This window comes from Ipomoea nil, unplaced genomic scaffold (genome assembly GCF_001879475.1).
Source record: "Ipomoea nil cultivar Tokyo-kokei standard unplaced genomic scaffold, Asagao_1.1 scaffold0642, whole genome shotgun sequence".
Classification (NCBI taxonomy): domain Eukaryota; kingdom Viridiplantae; phylum Streptophyta; class Magnoliopsida; order Solanales; family Convolvulaceae; genus Ipomoea; species Ipomoea nil.
Genome location: NW_017617070.1, coordinates 3,325,319 through 3,353,044, shown reverse-complemented (window position 1 = coordinate 3,353,044; position 27,726 = coordinate 3,325,319). Strand labels below are relative to the sequence as shown.

General features: G+C 34.9%; 1 protein-coding gene and 3 long non-coding RNA genes across 8 annotated transcripts; 3 read left to right on the top strand and 1 right to left on the bottom strand.

The window, feature by feature from the left end:
• The first annotated feature begins 1,366 nt into the window (after positions 1 to 1,366).
• On the top strand, positions 1,367 to 8,302 carry LOC109174655. 2 transcript variants are annotated; one of them, XR_002053139.1, is made up of 6 exons: positions 1,367 to 1,468; positions 4,590 to 4,744; positions 4,825 to 4,888; positions 5,250 to 5,400; positions 6,265 to 6,380; positions 8,073 to 8,302. It is a non-coding gene; the product is annotated as an uncharacterized LOC109174655 (long non-coding RNA). The 2 variants fall into 2 exon arrangements; XR_002053138.1 differs by having other exon boundaries at positions 5,250 to 5,416.
• Positions 8,303 to 16,545: 8,243 nt separating this feature from the next.
• On the bottom strand, positions 16,546 to 17,119 carry LOC109174656. The gene is made up of 3 exons (XR_002053140.1): positions 16,976 to 17,119; positions 16,764 to 16,820; positions 16,546 to 16,605 (listed from the first exon to the last, which is right to left on the bottom strand). It is a non-coding gene; the product is annotated as an uncharacterized LOC109174656 (long non-coding RNA).
• Positions 17,120 to 22,372: 5,253 nt separating this feature from the next.
• LOC109174654 lies at positions 22,373 to 23,213 on the top strand. 3 transcript variants are annotated; one of them, XR_002053137.1, is made up of 3 exons: positions 22,373 to 22,454; positions 22,583 to 22,678; positions 23,063 to 23,213. It is a non-coding gene; the product is annotated as an uncharacterized LOC109174654 (long non-coding RNA). The 3 variants fall into 3 exon arrangements; XR_002053136.1 differs by having other exon boundaries at positions 22,373 to 22,503; XR_002053135.1 differs by having other exon boundaries at positions 22,373 to 22,678.
• Positions 23,214 to 23,459: 246 nt separating this feature from the next.
• LOC109174653 (5'-3' exoribonuclease 3-like) lies at positions 23,460 to 26,556 on the top strand. Of its 2 annotated transcripts, XM_019323932.1 has the most exons (9): positions 23,460 to 23,540; positions 23,633 to 23,722; positions 24,742 to 24,974; positions 25,053 to 25,184; positions 25,408 to 25,521; positions 25,901 to 25,936; positions 26,044 to 26,047; positions 26,265 to 26,305; positions 26,401 to 26,556. In XM_019323932.1, exons 5-9 carry the CDS (start codon positions 25,420 to 25,422, stop codon positions 26,536 to 26,538), a joined length of 321 nt encoding a protein of 106 aa, XP_019179477.1. In that variant the 5' UTR covers positions 23,460 to 23,540; positions 23,633 to 23,722; positions 24,742 to 24,974; positions 25,053 to 25,184; positions 25,408 to 25,419; the 3' UTR covers positions 26,539 to 26,556. The 2 variants fall into 2 exon arrangements, with proteins under 2 accessions (XP_019179477.1, XP_019179478.1); XM_019323933.1 differs by lacking the exons at positions 23,460 to 23,540; positions 23,633 to 23,722; positions 24,742 to 24,974; positions 25,053 to 25,184 and having other exon boundaries at positions 25,409 to 25,486.
• Positions 26,557 to 27,726: the final 1,170 nt, after the last annotated feature.

Genomic DNA, 27,726 nt, shown 5'->3' with positions numbered 1-27,726 from the left:
AGTCAATTTGACGCTGATGAAGTGATGAGCCGTGGAGAGGGTGGTTACGGTTGAAGTAACCGATGAGAGAGGGGCATAAAAAATGGTCCGTTAAGAGGAATTGACAGATCCATCGGCAATGGGATAGAAACCCTAGCTAGCTGATACCATATGAGAATTATAATGAATGGTATTAACACTAATGAATTACAAGGAGTTTTTTGCACTTTTGGTCCCACGACTATAGTGGCACTGGCAAAATTGATCCACGACTTTTGAACCTTGCAATTTTAGCCCACGACTATTGATTTTTTTTTGCAAAAATGGTCTTTCCGCCCACTTTTCCGTCAAAATTTCACCGGAAAAAAATTCACCATGTTTAGCCGGGTTAAAATTGACATTTTACTTATCTCAAAAAATTAAAAGAAAAAAATTGATATTTGAATACATACAATATTACTGGGCTACATACTACTGCCCCAGGCGGCGGAGTTCCTGGAGCAAGCAGGGCTGTCAGTAAGCGGCGGAGCGGCCGTGGCGTTCCCCGGGCTAGTTGGGTTATCCGGCAGCAGCATTGGAGGCGGAGCCAGCACGTCTGCCTTATCATCCGAAGACATCGGAAAAGTAAAATGTCAATTTTAACCCGGCTAAAAATGGAGCATTTTTTTTTCCGGTGAAATTTTAACGGAAAAGTAACCGGAAGGACCATTTTTGCAAAAAAATTAATAGTCGTAGAGTAAAATTGCAAGGTTCAAAAGTCGTGGATCAATTCTGCTAGTGTCACTATAGTCGTGGGACCAAAAGTGCAAAAAACTCAAATTACAAGAGTATAAGACCTATGTATATATATTATATACAAGAAGAGACTTAAGGGAGACTAGATTAAGAATCATAAGTAGACTCAAATACATAAATAGATTTCTAATATGATCTATAGCTTTCCAATTGAAATTATAAGTTTTAATTTAAATTTTATTCTTTATTTCTATTTTTTTGATGAACTGTCGTAAATTATTAGCTGTAGTTCTCAACCTCCAAATTTATGGTTCCCGAAGTTACCCTTTCGCACACTGCAAGTTCTTGAAGCGACGGTGCGTCCCCAAGAAATTCGCCAAAGTTCACAAGTTGTTCGGCGCCAGCAGTGTGAGCAAGATCTTCAACGAGGTCCCGGAGGAGCAGCGCGAGGACACCGTCAACTCCCTCGTCTACGAGGCCGAGGTCCGCCTCAGGGACCCTGTCTACGGCTGCATTGGCGCCATCGTCTCCCTCCAGCGCCGCATGGCCGAGCTCCAGAATGATCTCGTCCTCGCCAGAGCCGCCTCGCTTTCTACGCCACCGCCAATCCCCCACCGCTGCTTCCTCTTCCACTTCCTCTCCCTTCTTTAATTATGCCGATTTGCCGCCCTCTTCTTACCTGGATTTTCCGCCCCGGTGGTTTCGTCTTCCCAATCGCACAGCCACAGCCTCCGCCGCACCGCCGAGCTACATTGTAATTATTTATTTATTTATTTATTTATTTTTATTTATTTATTTTTTATAATTATTATTTCAATTTCTGGAATTATTATATATTATATATTTGGAATTATTTATTAATGTATTTCGAATTTTAGGAATTATTTTCTTTTCCTTTTTCCATGTCTGGCTTCTAAGTGTGTTTTACTGACCTTTGGTTGCTTGATTATGTTGTGAATATGATTAGTGTAGAGCATTTTAGTGGTTGTTTCTGGCTGGTTCATTGTCATTATAGTGATTCTAATACTTATTGTTATTTTTCTTGTTTCTGTTTAATTTTCATTTCTAAAGGTTTAGCTTTGGAGAAATGTATCTAATTTGTGAAATTAGCTGCTGTTAGTGAAATATATTTATGCTCTGGTTTTTTATGATTAAACTGCTTTTTAGGGCTCAATGATTTTGTATGCTAATTCCTTTCTCATTTCACTAGATGCTGCCTTTTGCTGTTAATTAATTAGAGTTTTTATGTTTCAGGAGACGTGATTATCTACTGTTCTTTATATAAACTTTAATCATTTTTCTCGCTGCAGATAAGTGAAAGGGTGTGTGTGTGGTGTTTCAGGATAAGGTTTGTTGAATTTGGAAGATGGAATGGATTCTCCACCCGCCAGTTAGGCGGAAGCAATATGAAGAATCAAGACTAGGAAATGAATATAAAACTGAAATTATATTGGTATTCTCTCTGTTTCTAATACAGAAACACAGTACATATATATACACAAATACATAACTGTAAGTAACTACCCATAACTGACACCTATTCATAAACAGACACAACCCTATAGATAAACCTAACTCTTTAGTTTTCAACACTCCCCCTCAAGCTGGAACATCTAGAAGTTCCAAGCTTGGATTAAAACATACACTCTACATTACAAATGAAGATTAAAAGCAGCTAGAGAATAATAGTGTTGGATGGCTTCGGAGGAACAATGCTATAAACAACCCTTGGGAATGAAGGCACCAGGGCGAAGCTTGTCACAAACAACCTTGGGAATGAAGTCACCAAGGGCGAAGATTAACACGAACACCCTCACAGCAACATAAGCATTCTAGGATTTGCCAATCAACAATCTCCATCAAGAATGGCAGAGCAACCAAATCATGAGCAGCGAAGGGGATGTAGTAGAGCCCATAGATTGTTGTATGAATACCGAGAAAACCACATGATTGTTGTTTATACCTCTTATAGGATAAGTGAATAACAAAAGAAGCTTCCGGAAATAAACAACGTGCCAAACATGAAAACCCTAGGGACTAAGTATGGTATACCGAATATAAAGAAACAAATACGGTTATACCAAAAAACACCCCGGAAAGAGGTTTGGCAACAAACCCAAAAAGCCTTCAAACTTTCACCAAAAGGTCCAAGGGCAAAACAACAATCTGGAATTTTCACCGGAGAATACATCACAAGGAAAAATACACCATAGCCAAATCTACGCAGATGGGGTTGCGGGTTACGGACAGAGGTTTCTGGAGAATTTCGTCGGAAAATCACGCCGGAGGTGGGCTCACGCGCCAGCACGATTCCGAGAGTGACTGTGGTTGTAAATTTTGAAGCAAACCACCATAGATACGTCGGAATTCAAGAGGCAGTCTCAGGGCTACTGTTTATGCCGGAAAATGTAAGGAAAATGCCCTAGGAAAGTGGCTCTGATACCATGTTGAATTTGGAAGATGGAATGGCCTGGCGGGTGGAGAATAATACCACCCGCCAGTTAGGCGGAAGCAATATGAAGAATCAAGACTAGGAAATGAATATAAAACTGAAATTATATTGGTATTCTCTCTGTTTCTAATACAGAAACACAGTACATATATATACACAAATACATAACTGTAAGTAACTACCCATAACTACCCATAACTGACACCTATTCATAAACAGACACAAACCTAACTCTTTAGTTTTCAAAATCATTGTGAAATTAGCTGCTGTTAGTGAAATATATTTATGCTCTGGTTTTTTATGATTAAACTGCTTTTTAGGGCTCAATGATTTTGTATGTTAATTCCTTTCTCATTTCACTAGATGCTGCCTTTTGCTGTTAATTAATTAGAGTTTTTATGTTTCAGGAGACGTGATTATCTACTGTTCTTTATATAAACTTTAATCATTTTTCTCGCTGCAGATAAGTGAAAGGGTGTGTGTGTGGTGTTTCAGGATAAGATTAATGTGTTTAGGTGTTGTTAAATCTGCTATTGTGAAATGATTATTGCAAAACTATTTCTTCGATTCAGTGGATGAAGTTTTGGTACTTGGATAACGCATGAAAACGTCTTTTTAATGCTGCAAGACTCTTGAGTTACCCCTATGGCCCTATGAAAATTGCGAGTAACAAATTGAATGAAATGTAGTGTATGTGTGTACTATAAGGCACTGAAGATTGAGACGGAGCAAAAAAAAAAAGAAAAAAGTTTGAAGCTGAGCATGATTTGTACTGTTAGTGTTTAAATTATACTGGAAAAGGTTGAGTGTAAATTTGAGGAAGACAAAACTCAAGAACAGAGGTACCCTATCTTATTCAAGCTCTTTTAATGGTCATATGGATGAATATTTGGGCAATTTGAGGGTGAAATCTGACTTGGAACTGTAGTTTATATGCATGCTCAAACTTTGTTACCTACTTACGTTGCATTGTAAGACCATTTGCCTTCTTGAGTTGATCACTGGATGATAGATTTACGATCTTTATCAGTCCAGATTGCTGCCATCTTGCAAATTTGTGTAATTGCCTGAGTGTAGGGATATGAGCAGTAACAGCATCCATGACTCAATACCATAGTGTTTGGTATACTCTTTGTTTTTTTTTTTTTTTTTTTTTTTTTTTTTTTTTTTTTTTTTTTTCTTTGTATTTATTGTTTAGTTCTCTAAGTAGTAGTATTTTTGTTTGCATGTTTAGGAATCTTTAGAAAATAATTTAAGCGAAAGTCTTCTTTATTCCATCTCAAGCTGATATTGGTGTACTGGTAAGATAGTTTCATTGTATGTACATAATGATTAAAGAAACTCCATATTCATATTGAATGTTTCATCATGTCCATTTTGTGAAAGTAGTTTTACCTGTCTTTTATTTTGCCTTGCAATCCAGGTGATATCTGCAAGGAAAGGTGAGTTTGAAATTGTATATGAAAGAGGTGGACAAACATGTGAGCATGTTCAACTTGCAAAGACTCTTGGAGTTACAAAGCTCCTCATTGTTGTCAATAAAAAGGATGAACCCACTGTCAATTGGTCAAAAGAAAGGTGGTTCTTTGTAGTGTCTTTCAGTGTTAATTTTGACATTGAATTTTTTCCATTCCCTTTATGGAGTTCTATTGTTTCAGGTATGATGAAATTGAGGAAAAATGTTACTTTTTTTGAAGTCATCCGGATATAATGTGAAGAAAGGTAAGTGAACAAATGCTTGACTTTGCGGATGAAATTCCTAGAGATTTTAAGTCTTATATCTCCTAATTTTACTCACTAGCCAAATCATTTAGTATTCATGTTCTTCAATATATTAAGCATTATTTGTTATATAGTGATCTGGTAGGGAATTGTACATTCTGTTCCCTTAATGGTCAGCTGAATTTTTGGGGACCATCTATCTTAATGGTCAGCTGAATTTTGTACGTTCTGTTCCCTTTGTTTTTTGTTCTAGCTTTTAAATTTTCAGTTTTGTTGTCATTGATATGACCAACAATCATTATGGGTTTGGCAATTGAAACTTTTGTTGGTATTGCATTGCTCATTCTTGATTTCTGATCAGAAAATGTCGGTTCCATCAGACCTGCAAAAAGTGTTGGATTAACTGTGAAGCAGGCTGGTGTACTATTACTTGATGAAGATGGAACTACTGTTATGGCAGAAGATGTTGTTAATGGAGATAAGGAGCTCATCCTTTCCCTGCTATGAAACATGTTTGTGCACTTGCAGGTTTTTTTTTTTTTTTGGTCTTAATGTTTCATTCCCAGTGTCAATCTGCTGGCTTATTTAATCTAGGGAATATATGTTACATGAACTCCACTGTTCAATGCCTTCATTTTGTGCCTTTTCCTCTTAGGTACCCTCATGCGGAAATTCCATTTGCTATGTTGTTTAACAGCTCTTAAAATTGATATTTGATTTTTGATGTGTTGTTCTGAAGATAGCTGGATGAGGATTGTTTTCATCTGATTTTCATTGCTCTATATATATATATATATATATATATATATATATATATATATATATTTTTTTTTTTTTTTTTTTTAATTACATAACATGTCGGTGTTTTAGAAAAAACTGACGTGTTATGTTATTTTTTAAACAGACTAAATACATACGACGTCAATTTTTAAAACATAACCGACGTCGTATGTATTCAGAATATTTTTTTTAAAAAAATTAATCTAAAACGTCGGTTATTAATTAATAACCGACATCGTTGGTTTTATTAAATAAATAAAAAAATTTACGTCGGTTTTCATATAACCGACGTCGTGTGTTTACAATACAACGTCGCCTTCATCAATGTCGCTTTTTAGCTGACGTTAAAGGGCCTAAATAACCTATGTTAAAGGTCATCTGTGTTGTAGTGCTAGGGTTTTTGTCTAAGTTCTTTGTATTTCCCTTTCTCAAATGTGAATTATACAAATGCATGCGTAGGTGAAGTTTTGTTGATTTAGTCGAGGCACTTGCTTAAGAATGGATTACCATTATTGTAGTCTTATACATATTCTGGTTTCCGAATTCTGCCTAAATGCTTTTTTGTAAACTCTAAAACTGGTTCTCTCATCTGTCAGATAAGTGTCTAACTGACCTCATCTCTAAGATTTTTTCCTATCTGGTTGAGAAGCCAGAGACATTTGAAGAGGGTGTCTGAAGGCATATAATCTGGATGAAGACCTAGCTTTCAAAGGTAAATTTTTTCATCCATAATTGAAAAACTATTTGATCAATTTTATTTGTTTAGAAATGAGCACAATTATTTTTTTCCCTTCTTGTTTTTGTTGATAAGCATGATATTTAGTAAGTAGCCTTAATATGCTATTCTGAAAACATATTCATAAGTAAATTCCTCTTTGTTGGACTAAAAAGAAATTTTGATTACAAATTTATAATCTAATATGCTTCTCTATCTTGTAATTTGCATTACATTTGTAGATACAATTGTATTTAAAGAATAGGCATGATCTTCATTCTTCAATGTGCCATGTCTCATCAGCATTTATAAAACCTGCATTAGACAAAAGATAACAAACATAGAAGAATATATAATAATAAAAACATATGATAAGATAGTTAATTAAAACAACCAAGATATAAATTGTACTCTAAGTCATGGACTTAGAGTTGAATTAAGTAGATAATATCCATAGTCCAGCTTCATAGAAATTCAAATTAACAATATTCAAAACAGTGGACATAAACAATAGCCCTTAGTCAACCATATTAAAACCACACAGTTTCTTCAAATTTTCTCTTCCTTGATAACAATAGCTTTAGATCTTTTGACATCCTGGGTAGATGTGAATTGGTCCAGGAGATTTCTTTTGGTTGAGTGAGGTTCAATCTGTTCACCACTATCTGCCAACCTAGGTTTTAGAATTTGCTGCACAGCAGAACTATCTCCATCAGAACTATCCCCATCAGAACCTCCATCAGAACTATCCCCATCAGAACTATCTCCAGATTCATTATCCTAAATTAAAAAATATATTAGGCTTTTTACAAATAATAAAACCAAACAGAAAACAGAGTGTATAACAGTTAAGTTAGGTACATTATATTCATCCTCATCCTCTTCTTCAGCAATCAATTTGGAGAGCTCATCCTTGTCATCTGTCAGGGTACAGTGTGCTGCAACCAATTCATCATCATTACTTATGTTCAAAACAGGAATAGCCTTGGCATGGTTTTTAATGTGCTCATCCTTCAATGAGACTTTGAAATCATCGCTTTGTTACGTAGAGATTCAAATTCTGGTGGAATCTCAGTAGGATCCTACAAAATAAAATCTTAGTTAAATTATTCTAAATTTTTTAGGCAAAAACTATAAAAGCCTAGAATAGAATATATATAGGTAGATGAAATAAATTTATACCTCCAAGTGCTTGTTCCTGAGATCATAAGCTGTCAATCCTAATAGATCAGCACATTCATGATCCCTCAGCAGAAAATGTGCATCACCAGTCTTGTCAGAAACTCTCACAACCACCCTGTACCTTGGAATTCCTCGCTGCCAACTCACTTTGCATGTGTCACACCACAATATGGCCTTTTTCTGTTCAAGTTTCCTAAAACAGCCTTTTGTCTTGCAAGAGTAGTAGTACCATTGTCTTACACTCACCAAGCCAGAAATTTTTGCAGGAACATGGTAATACCCTTCCTGTTTTATTTTAGTAAATTAGAAAAGTAATTTGAATCCCCCCCAAAAAAAAAAAACTGCAGCTAAAACTGTTATTTGGATACAATTAAGAGATTTGAATTAGTACTACCTAAGCCCTTCCATAAAGATCACTTATGGTGCTCACAACGATTGGTTTCTTGCTTGAGTTTTCTTGACTGTTAGGGTATGATAAACTTGAAACATTGTTTATACTCCTAATAGGACTCTTTGTTGTGCTTCTGTACGAAGAAGAGGAATGTGAGATGGGTTGAGTCCAACCGTAATATTTGTAGAAGGAGGCTGCAATGGGAGGTCTAAAAAGGATCAAACATTAATGAATCCAAATCATTATGTTGTACCAGTTATTCTTCCAATAAGGTGGCTAAAGCTGATGATAGACTTCAAATTGTAGTGTATTAAGTATTCTTTTATTCTGTTATTACTTTATTTGGATTTAGATTTAGATTAGATTATATTAGAATTAGATCACTTGATAAAATTAGATAAAAAATTTAGAAATTTGTACTAATTTTTTTCTATTTGTTAGTCCTTATCAGGATATTAACTGCTTTGTATAAATTTTCAAGGATATAATTCAAAAGTTAAAGTTAGGTAAATTTGTACTAATTTTTTTTCTATTTGTTAGCCTTTATCAGGATATTAACTGCTTTGTATCAATTTCCAAAGATATAATTTCAAAAGTTAAAGTTAGGTACATTATGTACATAACCTCATCTTGTAATGTGTCAATTCAAATTTCTTTAATTAGATGACATATCATGTGATATGAAAATTTTAATGGTAACCATAGAAACTTATATTCCATTTCCATTGGTGTAACTAAAAATATCATATTAATAATGCAGTGGTCCTATTATATTAAGGATGCAATGGTGCTACTATGCTAATTAACTTTATATCTTTTACATACACTGTATGTAGTGAGTTAAATTATAATTATTACTATGTCATTTCCTTAATTACGTATGTAATGGTAGGCCATCAATAGTTCACTATTGCAATTGCAGAACATAAAAATGTAAATGTAGGGACTTCCAAAAAAAAAAATGTAAATGTAGGTACATATTTGGATAAGAAATTAGGAATAATTAGGAATTAGCTAAAAAGAAAATAAACATCTTTAGGAAAGAAAGTTTCTTCAATTAGAATAAATTGGCAAGAAAGTTAATACCATATGAGGTTCTTTGAGTATAGTGATTTTATCACATTTAGTCCTAAATTTTTAAATTGATCATCTGTGATTCTTCAACTTTCAAATTAACCATTCGTGGTCCAAATTGACCACTCATGATCCTTTAAGTATTAAATTTTAATCAACCATGGTCCTTTCAAGAGGATCACGAATGTTATTTGTTGTCTATCCATTTTTATCATCAACTGCAACGCACAAAATATATATATTTTTGAAAGCAACGCACACAATATAAAATATATATTCCATTTACCTTTCTTATTTATAATTATTCATGGATTAAATCTTTTCTTTAATATTATTAATTTTTTTAAAATCTAATTGTGTGTTTAATAACACTTTTAACGTATTTTCTATATATATTAATTTTATATATTAATATTAAACTTAATAATTGAAAAAATTGAATTAGAAATAACTTTAGTCAAGATTCATTAACCGAATCAGACACATAAAATAGAATGAATGAAGTATTAAAGAAAATAATCAACGATGTAAAAAAAATAAAAATTCTACAACTTGGAATATGTCATTGTTAGTCACACGACAATACCAATTTTGGTCCTACGAGCATTAGCAAAATAACAATTTTGGTTCACATGTTTAATTCATACCAATTTCATCCACAGTTATTGTTTTAGTACCAATTTTCGTTCACAATTATTATTTGTGTTAAAATTCATCGCATTGGTCAGCACTTTGTTTAAGACATGCTGAAATATGAAATTATTAAATGTATTTTCGTCATTTTCAAATTAAGATCTCAATTTGAGCATAAAAATTTAAGCCCTAAGATCGATCTCGCAGTTGTTCTCCTCAAGTTATGTAGGATGAGGAAGAAAATTGTTATTTGGGATCGATCTTAGAACTTAAATCCTTTTATCCATGATCAAATTGAAATCTTAAGTTGAAAATGACGAAAATATACTTAAAGTGAATGTTTGTAATATACTATACTATAATATAATATACATACTAATAAAGAAAACGATGCAAAGAATTTTTACACTTTTACATAGGTCATTGACTCATTGTTTCTTGCATCTCCACCACTTTCTCTACCTTCCTTATTACACATTGGTCTATTGGTATAGAAGAGTTAATTTTAATAGAATTTTAATCACACATAAATATGTAAAGTGCAACTGAAAGATACTTTATTCTAACAATAATTGAATGTATATAGTTTTCCAGAGTCAAGAGCAATCATATTGATTAAGATCTCTTTAGTTATCCATCAATCATTAAAAATAAAGCTACTTTTACACCCAAAAGGCATAAGGTACAATGCATGCATTGTTGTTGTTGTTGTTGTTTTATTTATTTATTTTAATTATAATATATAGTATATAGTATATAGTTGATGGCTTGATGCATTAATGATACCACCCATGGGTGGATCTACAGTGGGGGCAGCTGGCCCCACTCACTCCACTCCCACCCCTATATAGCCCTTGTATATAACTATATATATATGTGTGTGTGTGTGTGTGTGTGTGTGTGTGTATGTAGTACACGTTTTAGATATATGTATATGAAAATGAGTAAGTGTAAACAATGGGTTATGTAGACTAGTTGGCAATGTTGTGCTTAGGCTTGGAATGGTTAGGGGGTTAAAATCCCAATTGCTCGACATGACTTAGTTTTGGCTTCAACAGCTATATATATATATATATATAATTTTTTTATATATTAATAATGAAATATGTAATTTATAATGTATTTTGATTATAGAAAATGACGCCATCATTCTATGGAGCAAAGTTTGCACCAAAATGGCTTTTGGTTTTTTTTTTTTGTTTTGTTTTTTAGTTTTTTAGTTTTTTAGTTTTTTAGTTTTTTTTTTTTTTTTTTTTTTTTTTTTTTTTTTTTTTTTTAAATTTGGAGAAGGTAGGCCTAATAAGCTTGGGGTGGTATATTTTTGGTGTGACGTGATATGTGGTGCAAAACTGCAAATTGTGGAGTGTGAGTGAGAAAAGGAAAGGGAAATTAGAAATGAGTCAATAATGATGCATGTCCTCATTCAGTCACTACTTCTCTCTCACCCTCTTTTGGGCAGTCGTTATATCGTGCACCAAGGCGCACAATGCACTGTGCGTCCCGCCCTACCCAAAATGACGTTGTTTTGGTGTATTATTAAAAAGAAAATATTTGTTTCAAATACACATAAACTCATAACAGAGTATACAGAAACTCATAACTAAATACACATAATCTAATATGATACATAATACACAGAAACTCTTCACTGAATACACAGAAACTCGATCTTAACTGAATACACAGAAACTCGTAACTAAATACACAGAAACTCCTAATTGAATACACATAAACTCTTAACTGAATACATATAAACTCTTAACTGAATACACAGAAACTCATAACACAATACACAGGAACTTTTAACTGAATACACATAATGAGGTTTGGGCCGTTTGGAAAGACGGAGTGACGTCAGCAATTAAAATGCGCGCGTTTTGTGCCTGGGCGCACATTGCTATGCGCGCTGTGGTGCACGATATAAATTGTCCCTTTTGGGAGGGAAAATAATGTATCATATGTACTGAGAATTAATTTAATTATTTTTGTTTGGAATTTAAGATGTCTTGACATATGTCTCCTTATATAGGGAGCCTCAAGCTCCAATGTCATTTTTTCTACCGATGTAAAAAAGAAGTGATAAAACTAAACCGGAGGCGCATGGCTCCCCTTATTATTTTTTTTAATGTTGTTATAATAATAATAATAATAATAATAATAATAATAATAATAATAATAATAATAATAATAATAATATTATTATTATTATTATTATTATTATTATTATTATTATTATTATTATTATTACTTATGACCTATATTAATGTCTTTATAGGTTATTGTGCATGTTAACCATTTACCTTAAAAAAAAAAAATAATTTTGTTATAAATTATTGATATAATACACTAGTCAAAACTGTTAATACAATATGCTATCCGCTAGCTAGCACAGTTGTTGTTATTAATATTATTATTCTTGTTAGAGAAAATTGTAATTTTTTTTTTTTTGGGAATAAGGGGAGGGGGTAACCCTAGGAATCAGTTGCCTTTCGCAACAAACCTCACACACTCATCTCTCAGTAAGCTGCTCACTTCCTCCGGGGGAGTATGAATCTCAATCCAGCCACAGTGTTTTCTCAGAGCAATCTTAGCTACCCAGTCCGCAACTTGGTTGAACTCGCGAGGGGTGTGGTCTAGCCGCAGTTCCCAATCCTTCGACATCCAGTGTTTGCATAAGCTGGTGAGCTCGCCACAAGGTCCAAGTGGTTCGGGTCCGTCCTTGAGCCATTGTATAGCATGCAAGGAATCACTTAGGAGGTGAACTTTTCTTACGCCCATCTCCCAAGCCCATTGCATGGCTTTAAGAATGGTCGTTAGTTCTCCTTCAGTTGCATTATTCGTGCGAGTCAAGCAGCTGAATCCACTCTTCCAGTTTCCATGGTGGTCGCGCATGACTCCTCCGCAACCTGTAATTTCCTCCGAGCTAGTGAAGGTGGCGTCCGTATTGATGTACGTCCAGCCATCCTGTCCTCCTCCTGTGTTCTTTGATTTACTCATGTTCATCCCAGCCCGCTGAACCCGAGCAAAAGATCTTGAACTCTCTTTATTATAATCATGCAGCCATTTGACTTTGTCGACAATTTCCCAGCTTTCATTTTTGAATGTGAAATCACAGCGCCACCTCCAGATCCACCAGATGGCTATGGCAAAAAAGGCACCCCAGTCGCCTACCTTATGATCCTTTACGCGCCCTGAAATATTCATTACCATCCAAGAATCAAAATTCATATTAAAGAATTTGTTATGGCCCCTTACAGGTAAGAATACTTCACATAGTTCCTTCGCTTTTCTGCAGTCTCGAAGGCAGTGCATGATGTCCTCCTCCAATTCATCACAGCATGGGCATCGAGCATCTGCAGTGAAGCCTCTCCGTCTCCTTTCTCCATTAGTCATAATCCTCTTATGCTTAACAAGCCACAAGAACATGCAGATTTTGTTAGGGACCCGTAGCTTCCAGATCGCTTTCCAAGTATTGCATGTGCTCTTCTCGTCAGTTTCTGTTGCTATATTATAGGCTGTAGCCACTGAGAATCTCCCGTTGCTTTCTGGACTCCAGTAGACTCTGTTTGGAATCCCATTGTGACAACGTATGCCCGTCATTAGGATCTCACTTGCCTTGTAGATTCCTCTCCACAGATTAGAACCCCCAGCCTTCCAAGCGAAGTTTATGGCATTGTTGTTCCGCCTTAGGTACTTGGCTCTTATTGTTTTTGCCTAAAGGCTGTCACCTTCACTGATTAGGCGCCATCCCATTTTTGAAAGGAACGCTAGATTCATTTCATGGAGATGTCTTAATCCAAGGCCACCTTTGTTCCTTGGTAGGGCAACATTGTCCCATTTGACCAAATGCACACCCTTCCCCCAGACAAAGTTACGGATCTTTCTTTCTATGTTGTCACATACACCTTTCGGGAGGAATATGGACTGCATGGTATAATACGGTGATGCGTTCATCACACTCTGGGCTAAGATTACTCTTCCCGCAAGCGTGAGGTTTTTCCTTTTCCAGCCTTCAAGTCTAGAATCGATCTTCTCCAGGAGGGGGGTGAAAAGGTTGGTTGTTACCCTCCTGTGAATGGATGGAACTCCCAGATACCTCCCCAAGTCGTCCGTTCTTTGGATGCCAGCAAGGGAGGTTAGCCTTTCTGCTAGGTTGCTATCCACTGTTTTTGAGAAGTGGATATGTGACTTCTGGTTACCCTTCTGGAGAAAATTGTAATTTATGTCCTTCATAATATGACAATCATCAATGTTACTCTTAAATTATTAGTGGTGTAAATGTTACGTTTCAATTTTCAAAATGGTCTGCGTATCGTACAAGAAGAAAATTGAGAGACAACATTTAAATTGTATCTTGATTAACCAAATGACATCACTACTTAATGCACACAGAAAAGTACATACCAACTTACATGTTCAAGTCACAACTAAAACAAGGCAAAAAAAAAAAAAAAAAATTAACTTGTGCAAAAGGCATGATAAAAACAATATATCAAAGGCAGACTATAAAGCCTCAAACCCTTCTTTATGAGCTAAAGCATGTATGAAAATCCATAGCCGCCTAAAGGAAGCAAAGTTATCAACTCTTCATCTTCATTAGAGACCTTAACATTGAGACCACAGAACTTCCGAGGTTGCCACATATAGGTAATGAGGGCAATGGTAGAAGAGAAGGATACTCCGATCCATAATGATGAAGCTGCAAAAGTACGTACACACAATTATCGATTATCATAAAAAATAATTTCCTGAGAGTATGTCCTGGGAAGCATTTTGACAATGTGATAGTGAAGGAACAATCATGTTGTCGAAGATTGACATCAGCTTATCCTGAAAGCATATATAGTATTATGGAATATAAGTAATATAAAAGCAATGGAGTGCCTACCTCTGGACCCTCCAACTGTACAACACTATAATAGCTTGCATACTGCTAGAAATTATGAAATTTCCGACCACCTGAAAGTGATCTTAAATCAAGTTGAAAGCAAAAAGTGGTCGGAAATAGCAACAAAGGTTTTTCCAAATACCAAAAGTGGTCGGAACAAGACTTTCGACTTGATTGAAGATCACTTTCAGGTGGTCAGAAATTCCATAATTGCCATAGTACTGTCTTTCAGTTTCTTCAAAACTGCCCTTGAGCCTCTTCCTCTGCATCACTTATACATATTGAAAATTAATGGAAAAAATGACAACACAGATTTTCCTTCCTTAGACAACTTAAACTTTATTAATTTAATCGTCACTCATGGAACAAATGGCAATGTCAACAATGATATAACCATATAATTGGCATGTGCTTGGAAAGCTTGCCCAGATATCCTAAGTTAATTAAAGATATTATGTTCAAGAATTTTACTTTGATTTTTCTTTATTCAAGTGTTTGCGTTGTGGTATACTTGCCTTGTAGACCAAGGGGAAGGTAAAACTGTTAGAAATAAATTATTTCCTAACAATGATTTATATAATAAAGGTTGTAATTCCATAAGGTACTCACGTTGATGATTAGTGATGTGTAAAGGCGGAATTACTGGGTGAAATTCCCTCTCTCTCATTCTGTTAAAATTTAAGTTTATAAGGGTTAAAAGATGTATAATGGATAAGGTTATGGGTTTCACAATCTTAAAGGGATTTCTATTCCTAAAAGGAGGTCACAATCCTAAAGGGATTTCTATTCCTAAAGGAGGTTCCCCATTTCTCACTGTTGGAAATCAGCAGATTTCCGACCACCTGAAAGTGGTCGGAAATGGCCTTAATTAGGTCGGAAACGCTTGTTCCGACCTCTTTTCCGACCAAATTGGGTATCCGGAAAAATCCCCCTCGCTATATCCGACCACCGGAGAAGTGCTCGTAAATAACGACCACTTTTCTAAGACCGTCGGAAAAAATGACCAAGAGGATAGTCGGGCGGGTCCAAATTTTCCGACCACATGCGGTCGGAAATTTCGACCACTATGGTGGTCGGAAAACTGGACGTAGTCAATAAAAAAAATTCATTTCACTACAGGTTCCCTCTGTAGTGAAATGAATATATATATATATATATATATATATATATATATATATATATATATATATATATATATTGTGGTAAGTTGGTAAGATATTTGCTGAAAAACATAGACATTTCATACACTTGAAAAGAATCCATTCATGAATATACAGTTGAAAATTTAACACAAGCATTGTTGAGGTGTAGAAGGGTTTTTCATCAGCTGCAAATTACACAAATACAAATGAAATTTTGGTCATGCAGACAGAGACCTCAGAAAAATACTGGAGAAGCATCATCTAAACACTATTCTTCACTTCTTATAAAGAATATCTAATAGCATCATCAGTTAACACGTTGGACATACTGATATAAGGGCAACAATAGCTTTCCCAGCAGCATCAGTAGATGTATCACCTTCAACCTGCAGAAGACATCACCTGAAATTCCTATACCTGCACATCAATAGAAGCTCAATAAATACATAGATCATAGCAATGGAATATAATAAGCATTGATAAGAACAAGTATTACTATGGAAAACAAGTGACCAATAATTACTTGTTCAAAAACTCAAGACCACTAGCAGTCCTGGACTCTAAACCCAGCAATTCAATTAGTCCTTCCCATTACTACAAGAAAAGTTGAAGAACATGGCAGTTAGATGCAGTCAAAGAAAGATATGAACTTGCAATAGATAGGCGTTATATACAAAGACATCAAATTTTCTTCATTATCAAAGTTAACTTTGCTTGGAGATGTATAAGCACAAAAATATTAAATTACACTATAACTACCTTGAAACCTTCATCAGAGATAGACTTTCCAACAAAATCAAATAATTGCTTCACAATTCTGTTTAAACGAACTTTATCACGAGCTTGCTGAACCTGAAACCAGAAAACTACAGAGCCTTTCTTTCCATGTTTCCCGTGGTGGACTCCATCAATCTGTGTTGTGGGATAACACATTTCAATTATGAAATTAAACTATTAAAGTACATACACAAGTTTAGTTAGTATTTGCAAGTATGTAATAAATTTAAGGTAAATATCTAAAAACTGATCAACAAACTCAGACATCACTAATCAATTTGACCATGACATACCCTCATAATGTTTGAAGAGACAGTGTTAAGTTCATACAGACGATAGATGTCCATGCTCTGCAATAGAAGACAACTCAAATTATATATCTTTCAAAGACATGCACACTCCAGTACAAAATTCATCTATCTCTAAATTATGTTTTTCTTATTGGGGATAGGGCTAAACCTTTATGCAAAAGAGGTGTGAGAAAAGAAAGAACTCAATGTTGGACCTTCAGTAGAACTTGGTGCTGTTGTACAGGCTGTTTGTACAATAGATTTTCCAACAAGCTGATTCCAAGCTTCATACGTGATGTCAGATAAATTGGTGCAATCTGTAATTATGTCAAGGTATTTAGGAAAAGACACAGTACTGTCAATAACATAACCAAAAGCTTTAAAACAGTTAGAGAAAATGCGTTGGTTGATAGAGAAAATAAGTGATGAACAATACTTATATAGGGGGAAAAACATATTACAAAATTTTGGAAGTGGATTATGAGTCTAACTGTCTAGTGCATATATCATGACTATCAAGATAATTGAGATGCATCATAGGTCCAACAATATTACATGACACCACAAATAGCAAGTTCTTTAGTCCTCAGAGACAAGAAAATATAGTCCTCAGAGCCTTGTGTGCATATTCCACATAATTTTCATGGAAAAGCTTAAGGTATATGAAATTTAAATTTCTCTTCTTCCTTAGGCTATGAAAATTATGAATCTAGGCTCGGTATCAAGTCCTTTAATATGTAATTGCAAAAAAATAGAAAAACAACAAAATGGAGCAGAAATCAGAGGGAGTATTATATATTTCTTAATATCTAAACCTACAAATCCATCTATATTTACTCAGAAATGTCAAAGAAAAAAAGCAGGAAAAAAAAAAGGAAAATGTAGTTAAAATAAGATTTCTAAGCCTTAAACCCTAAACAGAGACTAAATTTAGTAGACTTAATATATAGCATTAAAATGCAATTACCTTTTGGTTGAGGATGCGAATACTCCGTAACTTTAGCTTGAAATGACTCCGTTGATGACTCGGTTGAGGTGCGAATCAGTTGAGGATGGAGACTCCATAACTTTAGTTTGAGGTGCGACTCAGTTGAGGATGGCGATGATACTCCTCAACCTGGAAAAAACCAGCTATATATATCAGCAAATCGATATTCATTCGAGTTTTCACTTTCCTTTTATCTCTCCAATTCTCATAGGAGACAAATATATAAGATTTAAACATTTTACCTACTCAGGAGGGATACAACATTGTCCATCAGGTTTTGCAGTTTGGGTAGCAAGACGGGCCATAAGCATATTTCCAGCAATACCGGCACTTGCAGTGCATCCTGTTATCTCAACAATTTCCTTCCTGATCAGTCTGACAAATGCTTGAATGTCATCCACCCCTGAGTCAGTGGCGTCTAAAAATGCTTCATCACAACTGGAGGCCTGCTTTCAGTAACAAGCCAATTGAAGAGTTATATAAGTATAATATAATGTGTGCTCTGAAGAGAACGATATACATGGACAGACCTGCACTTTCTTGCAGTGCTTATGCAAAATGTCATAAAACTTGTCAGCCAGCTGTAAATCAAAAATTGTGTGTCAAACTATCCACGTGACTGAAAGTTGTAAAGGCACAGGAGAAAGCATGACTGAAGAATTTCCATTTTTACTCAACCAATCTCACAATACCTCCTCATAAGCTTCAAAGTCATAAGAAAGAATGACAAGTTTAGGACAAAGAACCTTAGCATCTCTTACAAACATTCCAGCCTTAACTCCTGTGAAGAAGAATTCCATGTCAAACTGAAACTTTTTACAAAAATAGAAATGTTAGCATATTCGCTGCAAAGTAATTGCTGAATTCAAAACCAACCATAATTCCCCCTTATCAATCTCATCAACCAGAACCCCTTACTCTAGAAGAATTACCACTCTCACTGACGCTGCCTTCCATCAATGGTGTCTCACCTTTAGATATTACCTGGTCAGTTGAGCACTTTTCTAGAATAGCAGGTGTGGAATTTTTGAACTAAAGAAGGCAGGCAACTTTGGTTGATTACTAGCTTCGCTTGCAACCTATTCCAGCTGATAAGGAACCCCTGTAAATGACCAATTAAGGAATTAGTCATCAAAAGAGTAAAAGTTCCCTCTTTGTCTTCTATAAATTCAATTTCACCATAGATGTCAAAAACACATCCATTATTAAGTGTTTGATCATTATAGCATTTCAGAGTAACATGGTTAATAATGAAGAATTTAAAAGTGAGAGGAAAACGTTTATATCACAGCTACGTCGTTGATCGAGGAGAAGAGCTAAGGAGGAGAAGGTCCGCAGCTGCGTAGTCGATTGAGGAGAAGGCGATCGAGGACTTCAACATCGTAGACGATCTAGGGCTTCAGCGGTGGATAGGTGTTGGTTCCCAGAACGTATAGAGAAATCTAAAAATCTAACTCTTGAAAATAAAGAAAAAATGATGAGTCGTTTTCATATTTTAAAGGTTTCTAATATTTTAAATAAATGACCCGCTCCTTTTAAAAAAGATGCTAGGAAAAAAAAGTTATAATAATAATACATTTCCGACAACTTTTGAATGTGGTCGGAAATAATAAATAGATAATTTTTTAAAATTTAAACGGCAGAAAGAAATTTTCGATCATCTTTACTTTGTGGGTGGTCGGAAATGTGGTCAGAAAATGGAAAATTTCCAGCAGTGTCTCTTGAAAGAGGGTTTCTCATCACATCTATAAATACTTAGGAAAACTCTAGGGATAATAATGGTTTCAAATCTCTAAGTTTTCTAGTCTCCGTATCATCAGGAGGTGAATAAGGTATACGGATCAGAGAGGTGAAGCATTATATTCTTGATTCATTCAATTTAGAGATTACATCTTCAATGGAACCAAGTAAGTCCTATCTTTCCTATTTAATTAAAAGTCCATGATCATGAACATTGTTTAGTTGATTGATTTGATTTACATGCGATCATTGTTAATTGTACTTCCGCATTTAAGTTATAGCGCGTAAAGGATTATTTAACATTAAAACCCCCAAAGTTTTGCCATTGTTAAAGATATTATGTGTTCTAAGTCTTTTTGTCCCATCTCTGTGAAGTCAAAAATCCACTATTGGGATTCATCTTCGGAAAAGTCTATCATTAATAGCACTAAGCTTCTCAATGATAGAACTTATCAATTGCACTTTCTATTTTCATTCACTTCACAAGATCATGTCAAAACCAATGAGATAAACTAACAAAAATGAATATGAATACAACAGTCAATAAGCAAGTAACATTTCCTATCATCGATAACTATAAACTCAAACAAATAGTAGTAGCATAAAAGTAAACACCATTCAGCAACCTTACAGCTACTAGCTTCAGAGCAGTAAAATTGCAACAACACTAATTTAAGATTTTAAGACAAAGATAGCAAATTAAGACAGCCACACACCAGTGAATTCCAGAACTGGAATTTAATTCCAATAAACTGGAACTAGTTTACTGGAATTTAACATGGAATTGTGAGTTCTTCAATAGGCAATTAAGCATTGCTAACAAGTTATAGTTCAAAAATTGTGAATATAGAGTTCAAAATTGTAAATATTATGAATCAAAAGATGTAAATTTTAAATTTTATATGAATATATTTATATCATAATTAAATGTATTTCCTTATATGATTGTATAATGCTTTGTATGAGCACATAATATTTTTTAATATGTATTTAGAAAAAATTTATAGTATAATTCCCTTAATTATAATTTGTATTGTCAGATTTATAATTAAGATAATTATATTTAGAAATTTAAAATTTAGTGTTTTAATTTTGTATAATTAATAATCACGGCTAGAAAATGCTTAAATTCTGACCACTTTTTCGACCACCCACAAAAAGGGTCGGAAAAAGGTGGTATTATTTTAATTTTTCGTCAAAAGGTTGGGCTGGATGAAAAAATGTTGAAATATTTTCGCCATTTGATTTTTTTTTAAATTGATACGGAGTATTCGTTGTTCCGACCACTGAATGTGGTCGTAAATTCCTTTACAGTACATATATATATATGCTAGCTAATTTATTCTCCTTTTTTTTGAAGACACCGCTCTCTTCTTCTTATTCCACTCAAGTCTCTCACAACAAATCTATTGTATTCATAGAAGCCGTTCCGCTCCAAATCTCTGGTCAGAAATCTCCCGTCGCTTTAGCTACTTCTTCCCGCCTCGTCCACCAATAGCAAATCTTCGTCTCCTTAGCAGCGCACACTTGGGTCTTTGCCATCAAAGTCACTCGTCGCCATCACCATTTCTGCTGCGCTACAGGTTAGTTCTATAGTTCTATATTTCGATTACTCTAATCTTAAACCCTAATCCCTAAATTCCTAATTCCATTATCCCTAAATCATAATTTAAGCCCTAAATTCGTAAGATAATGTTAGTGAATAGTGAGTATCTGGCTCTTCATCACTAGATTCAATAGGATCAGTTGAGACATCCATATCATCACACTATATATGAAGTTAAATGACTTTTGGTTATGCACTTAAATGCTTAGATATGTAATGTATTGGAACTTGCATTGCATATTAAGGTTTGGAGGTTTCGTTCTAGATTAAATAAGATGATTACAAGTTTGTTAGGGCTCATAATTGTTTTGCATTTGTTTGATGTTGATTGTGGTTCACAATTGCTTTAATAAAAGCTTAAAGTCTAACCTAGTTAATCACTTAATCCTTAATCAAGCTTCTTGCTATATCAACTTGCCCTCCATAGTCCATACAGATAGTTGAGAATTAAATGTTATTCATTTTAGACTAAATAAGTCTTAAATGATGTTTTCATTATAATGATGGTGAAGAGATTCACTTGTCATTATCTTGTTAGATGGTTGCTGTCTTTGTAGTGTTTTATTGTTGTATTCCTTTTTATATTGTTGATTTTTTTTTTTTTATAGTGGTTTGCTTTGATTCTAGTCTCTTGTAAGGCTTTCTTTCTCGGGCCACCATGGAATTCTAGAATGTCTGTTGAAGTACCAATGAAAGGCAAGCTTTTCTAATTTGACATTTGTAAGGCTTTCTTTCTCGGGCCACCATGGAATTCTAGAATGTCTGTTGAAGTACCAATGAAAGGCAAGCTTTTCTAATTTGACATCTGGTTTCTTTCTCGGGCCACCATGGAATTCTAGAATGTCTGTTGAAGTACCAATGAAAGGCAAGCTTTTCTAATTTGACATCTGGTCAACGAGCTCCGGGGAATTCTAGAATGTCTGTTGAAGTACCAATGAAAGGCAAGCTTTTCTAATTTGACATCTGGTCAACGAGCTCCGGTTGCGGTTGCGAGAATTGAAGCATGTGCTCCATCTCAACTAAAAGCCTAAGCTGATAGTAGGCTTTTAGTTGGATTGCACGTTAATGGCTATATGCTCACACGCCCCCTCACGTGTACGGTGGATTCCAACCAACACATGGACCGGTAAACCGTAGTCGCTTACGAGTGGCGTTGAGATTCGAACCCATGACCTTTGGTCTGGCTTTGATACCAAATTGAAGCATGTGCTCCATCTCAACTAAAAGCCTAAGCTGATAGTTGGATTGCACGTTAATGGCTATATGCTCACAGCGAGTGCCGAGTAGCAGCGTTTGGTCGACGAGTGACAAGTAGCAATGTCTAGTCATTTTAATTTGTTTGGCGATGAGCAAGAATCAGGTATGTTTTTTTCCAGCGTTTTAAGAAGAAGCAAGGCAGTTCATGAAAGGTTGGTTATTCTTTTATTCAATCTCTTCGATCTCTAATTAGTTTAACAAAATAGGTGTTCTCAACTTTTGAATTTGTAGATTACTCAAATGGGCATGCATCGACAGTTAGTTAGCTCTGCTATTGTTTCAAATTTGAAAACTGATGTCAGAAAAGGAGCATGGGACAAAGTAGAGGTACGTACAATCTGCTTCTAAACAATTTTTTAAAAAATATCTGAATTTATCCTTATACTTTGTAAATTACTTTTGGGGTTCCTTTCTTTGACTAAACTATTAATCTTTTGAAACATGAGAAAACATGGTAAGGTTATGAAGTTTTCTCATCCCCAAGTATAGACAGATGTTGGGGTATTTTGATTTTTCAATCATTAACAGATGCTAAGGTATTTATATTGTTGGTTTAATAGTTGTAAATTAAGAATGGATGAACCGTATGTTGTTTGCTTGAATATTCTGATCTGCAACACCTACAAAAGTAGAAGTAGAAGTTTTTCCACTTTACAGTTTATAATGGTTATACACCAATTTTTTTCGTCTCATTATGGTTTTTTTTTTCAGGAAACTGTGTCTCACTTGAAGCAAAAACAATTAGAAATGGCTGAAATAGCAGTGTGGTTGGAGGCCACTGGTGGCGTGAGGAAAGGGAAGTAATGCAACAGTAACACAAGGATATGGAAGAGCAATACCGTAGTATTTGTGAGACTGTCCAGAAAATGGAAGCATCATTTGCCCACTTTAGTGCACATCTTAGTATGCAGATGTGCCTTCAACATCAGGGTATTTTCGTTACTACGCTGGTGCAGCAGACAAAATCCCATGGCACCACTCTCAAGATGTCGAGTGAGCTCCAAGCATATACATTGTGTGAACCAATAGGTGTGGCAGGACTCATAATTCCCTGGAATTATCCGGCACAAATATTTGGGTTTAAGGTTGCCACCGCATTAGCAGCTGGTTGTACTGTGATCGTCAAACACTCAAGCCTGCTGAACAGACAACCCTTTCTGCTCTCTATTATGCTCATTTGGCTAAGCTCGTAAGCTTCATCTTATTTCCTTTTTTCTTTTTTTCTTTTTTCTTACCCTTCTTATATAATTAAAGACTATGTTTTTCTCAATCTACAAACAGGCAGAAGTCCCTGATGGAGTGCTGAATGTGATTACAGGATTTGGATCTACTATTGGTGCCGCCATTAGCTCTCACATGGGCATTGATAAGGTAATCTCCCTTAATACACATTCCCAATGAAAGAGAAATGTCTTAAACAGTCAAGCTAAGGAATGTAAACATTCAGATGGAAAAGAAAAAACCATAGCTAGCCTTCTTTCTTAACTAAAACTTTTGTCTCATGATTTCCTCTCAGGTTAGTTTTACAGGGTCGACAGAAGTAGGGTATAAGATAATGCAGGCTGCAGCAACTAGCAATCTAAAACCCATATCACTAGAGTTGGGAGGCAAGTCTCCTTTCGTAGTCTTTGATGATGTAAATGTTGACAAGGTTTCGGATCTTGGTTTAGCTGGAGTCACATATAATAAGGTAATCTCCATCCCAAGTTTCCTTTCCTCAACTTTTAGCATGTAGATATACTGATCGATATTGGGGTTTTAATTTGGAATTTTGGCAGGGTGAAATATTTGCGGCTGCCTCACGAGTGTTTGTCCGTGAAGGAATTTATGACAAGTTTGTTAAGAAAGTAGTCGCAAAGGCGAAAGCAAAGGTGGTTGGTGACCCTTTTGATCCAAATGTTCAACAGGCACCCCAAGTATGATCTAGTTTGCTTGAAACAAGCCATATACACCATTAAGTTTACCAATACCAATATGCAACATACATGTCTATGGTTAGGGTTCTTTATTTCTTAATCTATTGTTAGAGTTCTTTATTTCTTAATCTATTGTTAGGGTTCTTATTTCTAATCTATTGTTATTTAGTTATTTTTAATATAATCAGCGAAGTATTAAAGAGCGATTCCGTTGTTAGGTGTGATTCCGTTGTGTTTGCTTCATTCTAAAGAAGTTTGGAACATATTTTGTGCTTGTGTAGCATTCCTAATAAAAATTCTCATTTGAGTTCTCCCCTTTCTATCTAATTTAAGTATCTTACTTTTAGGGTTATCATCTTTGCAACTGTGGATGTTGTCCTGATACATCCTTTTAGTTGCAATTTCTTCTATATATTGTTTTGTGAGAATGAATTACTAGTTTATCTTATTTTAGTGCTTTTATTTCCTTGGCAGTTTGCAGTTTCTTCTGTGATCATTACTCTCTGCACTATGACTACCCTTTTCCAGTACAGTGACAAGTCACTGGTGTTTGTCTACTTCTTTGCTTTTGGACTCAGTGCCATCACAATGTCCTTTCTGATCTCTACATTTTTCACACGAGCAAAAACTGCCATAGCTGTTGGGACGCTTTCTTTCTTTGGGGCATTTTTCCCTTATTATACAGTCAATGATGAGACAATTTCCATGTCAGTCCTTTTGCTATTAAGACACTTTTCCAATAATTTTTCTTCTGGGAATAATATAACTGCATTTTGTATTTGTAGGGTATTAAAAGTGATGGCTTCATTTCTTTCACCCACAGCCTTTGCATTGGGCTCTATCAACTTTGCTGAATATGAGCGTGGTCTCTATTTGACACAGTACTCTATGGTGCTATTGGTCTCTATCTGGATAAGGTATATTTTCTGGACTACTTTCTTCTTTGTCCTGTAAGTTTTATTGGTCAAGAGGAAGGCATAGCTCCACTTATTGGGTATCAACCCAGTTTATAAAATCTGATGACCTATTTATACTCACCTTCTTGATACTTATAATGATATTGCTTTGTTATTTCCTGGCATGTATTTAAACCAGGAAATATCCTTGCTTTATCCAACAACTTGACTTTGCGGTTTTCAGGGATGTGGTCAAATGGGCCACTTAGCAACAGATTGCGAAGGGAAGGCGAAGAGAAAGGCTGGGGAGTTTGATGAAAAAGGTGATACTGAAGTGGTGGCAAAAAAGCCTTATCAGGTTAAGTTTTGGGTTTGATTACAAATCCAGTTCCATTATGTACGACATTTGTATTTCTCTGCTTGGCTACTTTGAATTTGTGTTCGTGAGTGGTTTAAAATTTCAAATTTATATTTGACACCCATGTTTCAGCTTGGTTTATCTGAATTGGCATTTATCTGAATCGCATTGCTCTCCCAAATGGAGCCTAAGTTGATGTGTTGCTCAGACCAACTTTTTTGGCACTATATATATTCATATGCTTCTCATAAGTAGCACATAGTTCAATGAGTTTCAGATGTTAACAAGCACTTGAAACTAATACTTCTACCATCTTAATGTACTTATTCACTTGCACTATGTTGTAGAACTTGCTCATGGCTGTTTACAAGGAGTTTAGGTTGATGGGAGAGGGTATTTGACGGATGGCAGCAAGGTATTCAATTTGTATTAGAGATTTTGTCTTATTAATTGTTTTTGATCTCATATTCTGTATTTTTCTTTCCTTTTTTTTTTTTTTTCTTTTTTTTGTGTTCCCTGCAGCAAGGTTTGTACCAGTATCTTTCTTTTTTATTTCTTTTCATGCTATGGTGTTTTTTGGGGTTCTAACTGAGTTCACATGCGCTTCCCGAGCATTATAGGAGATTGATGACAGACCCAAACTTGCCTACTATTGATTTTTATTCCACTAGTATTTTTTATCGCTTAATGTATTTATTTTTAAACGTAATGGAATTGTGTTTATATGGTTGTTATGCTTGTAGATTTTGAAGTGGACATTAATGGCAAGAGGTTTTCTTGGCAGGAATTGATTAAAACATTTATAATTTTGCTTTCTGAGAAATGATATCTTCTGTGACGTTTATCATGCAACTGAATTAAAATATTTCTTGATGTAAGGGCATTGCCAAATTGCCTTTCATAGATGAAGCTCGGCTCCATGGAGAGGCATACATTGACGATAAGGTTATCTATCCTTATTACCCAATTGAGCTCAAAGAGATTAGTATTTTAATCGATCATGTAATCAAATTTTAATTGAGCCAAATTATCTTTCATTGGTATTTGTAGAATTTTAAATTTTATTTTTTTTATTAGTAAATCTTACTGACCACCGGTGGATGATAATTCCGACCAATTACCGACCACCAATGGTAGGAAATATGCTCTCTTTATTCGACAACTAATAGTTCCGACCTCCTAAAAAAGAAACCGATATTTCCGTCCACTTTAACCAGTTGTTGGTAATAGCGTGGGTTTTTTTTCCGAATCCATAAAGTGGTCGGAAACTGTATTTTTGACCGGAGATCTCCCTTTTTCGACCACTTTTCGGTGGTCGAAAAAATGCAGAATTCCAGCAGTGAATATGGTGCATAAGTATGTGTATGTATTTAAGCAGATTTCTAAATATTTATTTATGAATGCACATCTATTCAATTTTACAATTGTAAAATTGTCGTTCCGCTAGGGATTGAGACTATAGCATGTGATTGGCAACTAAAGTTCTAAACTATGTCAATTAAACACTATAAACTAACTAGTGATTTCAATTTTAGTTTGAGGCTGTCATTTTCACGTTCATCGCAATTACTTTACATTTAATTGATTAACTTAGATCTTGTTGTAATAAATCAATAATCTAAGTTCTGATTTAAAAAAAAAAAAAAATCTAAGTTCAATTCATTATTATTAATTATATAATTATAGGTATTATTATATTATTAGAGCAAAAGGATCAAATAAGTCCTTGTATTAACATTGATTGTTCATCTAGCATCATGAATTAAAATATGGTTCATCTAGACCATTATAATCTTAATTATATTTCATCTAGTATTTTTAGCAAGTTTCTAACAAGTAACCATCTAATTTGCTTATATGGAAAAATAAAATAAAAATAAAAGTGTAGCCAAAATATGTGTTGAAATTGATGTTAGACAGCCTGTGATGGAGAGAATTCGAATTGAATATGTGGATGAAGGAAAGGTGAATGGATTCTGGCAGGCTGTAAAGCCAGGTAAGGTGCTGGAGTTTTGTATAGCGTGTAATAGATATGGCCATAGATTGGAGAAGTGTCGGGGTGGTGGGGGAATCCACCGAGAGAATGTTGCAGAAGGCCCAAAAGAATGTGCACCACCTGTTTGTAAAAATCCCCCCAAGGCTCGGACTGAACTAGTGGAGGGTTCCAGTGGCTTAAAGGGCCTCTATCTGCACAGAACCTGTTCG

What these genes read in the sequence shown, in the direction of transcription:
- LOC109174653 (XM_019323932.1), top strand. Translation starts at nt 25,420, where the DNA reads ATGGGCCACTTAGCAACAGATTGCGAAGGGAAGGCGAAGAGAAAGGCT. An exon ending in TGGCAAAAAAGCCTTATCAG is followed by an intron (nt 25,522 to 25,900) that starts GTTAAGTTTTGG and finishes CAAGGAGTTTAG; the next exon opens with GTTGATGGGAGAGGGTATTT. An exon ending in GCAAGAGGTTTTCTTGGCAG is followed by an intron (nt 26,306 to 26,400) that starts GAATTGATTAAA and finishes TCTTGATGTAAG; the next exon opens with GGCATTGCCAAATTGCCTTT.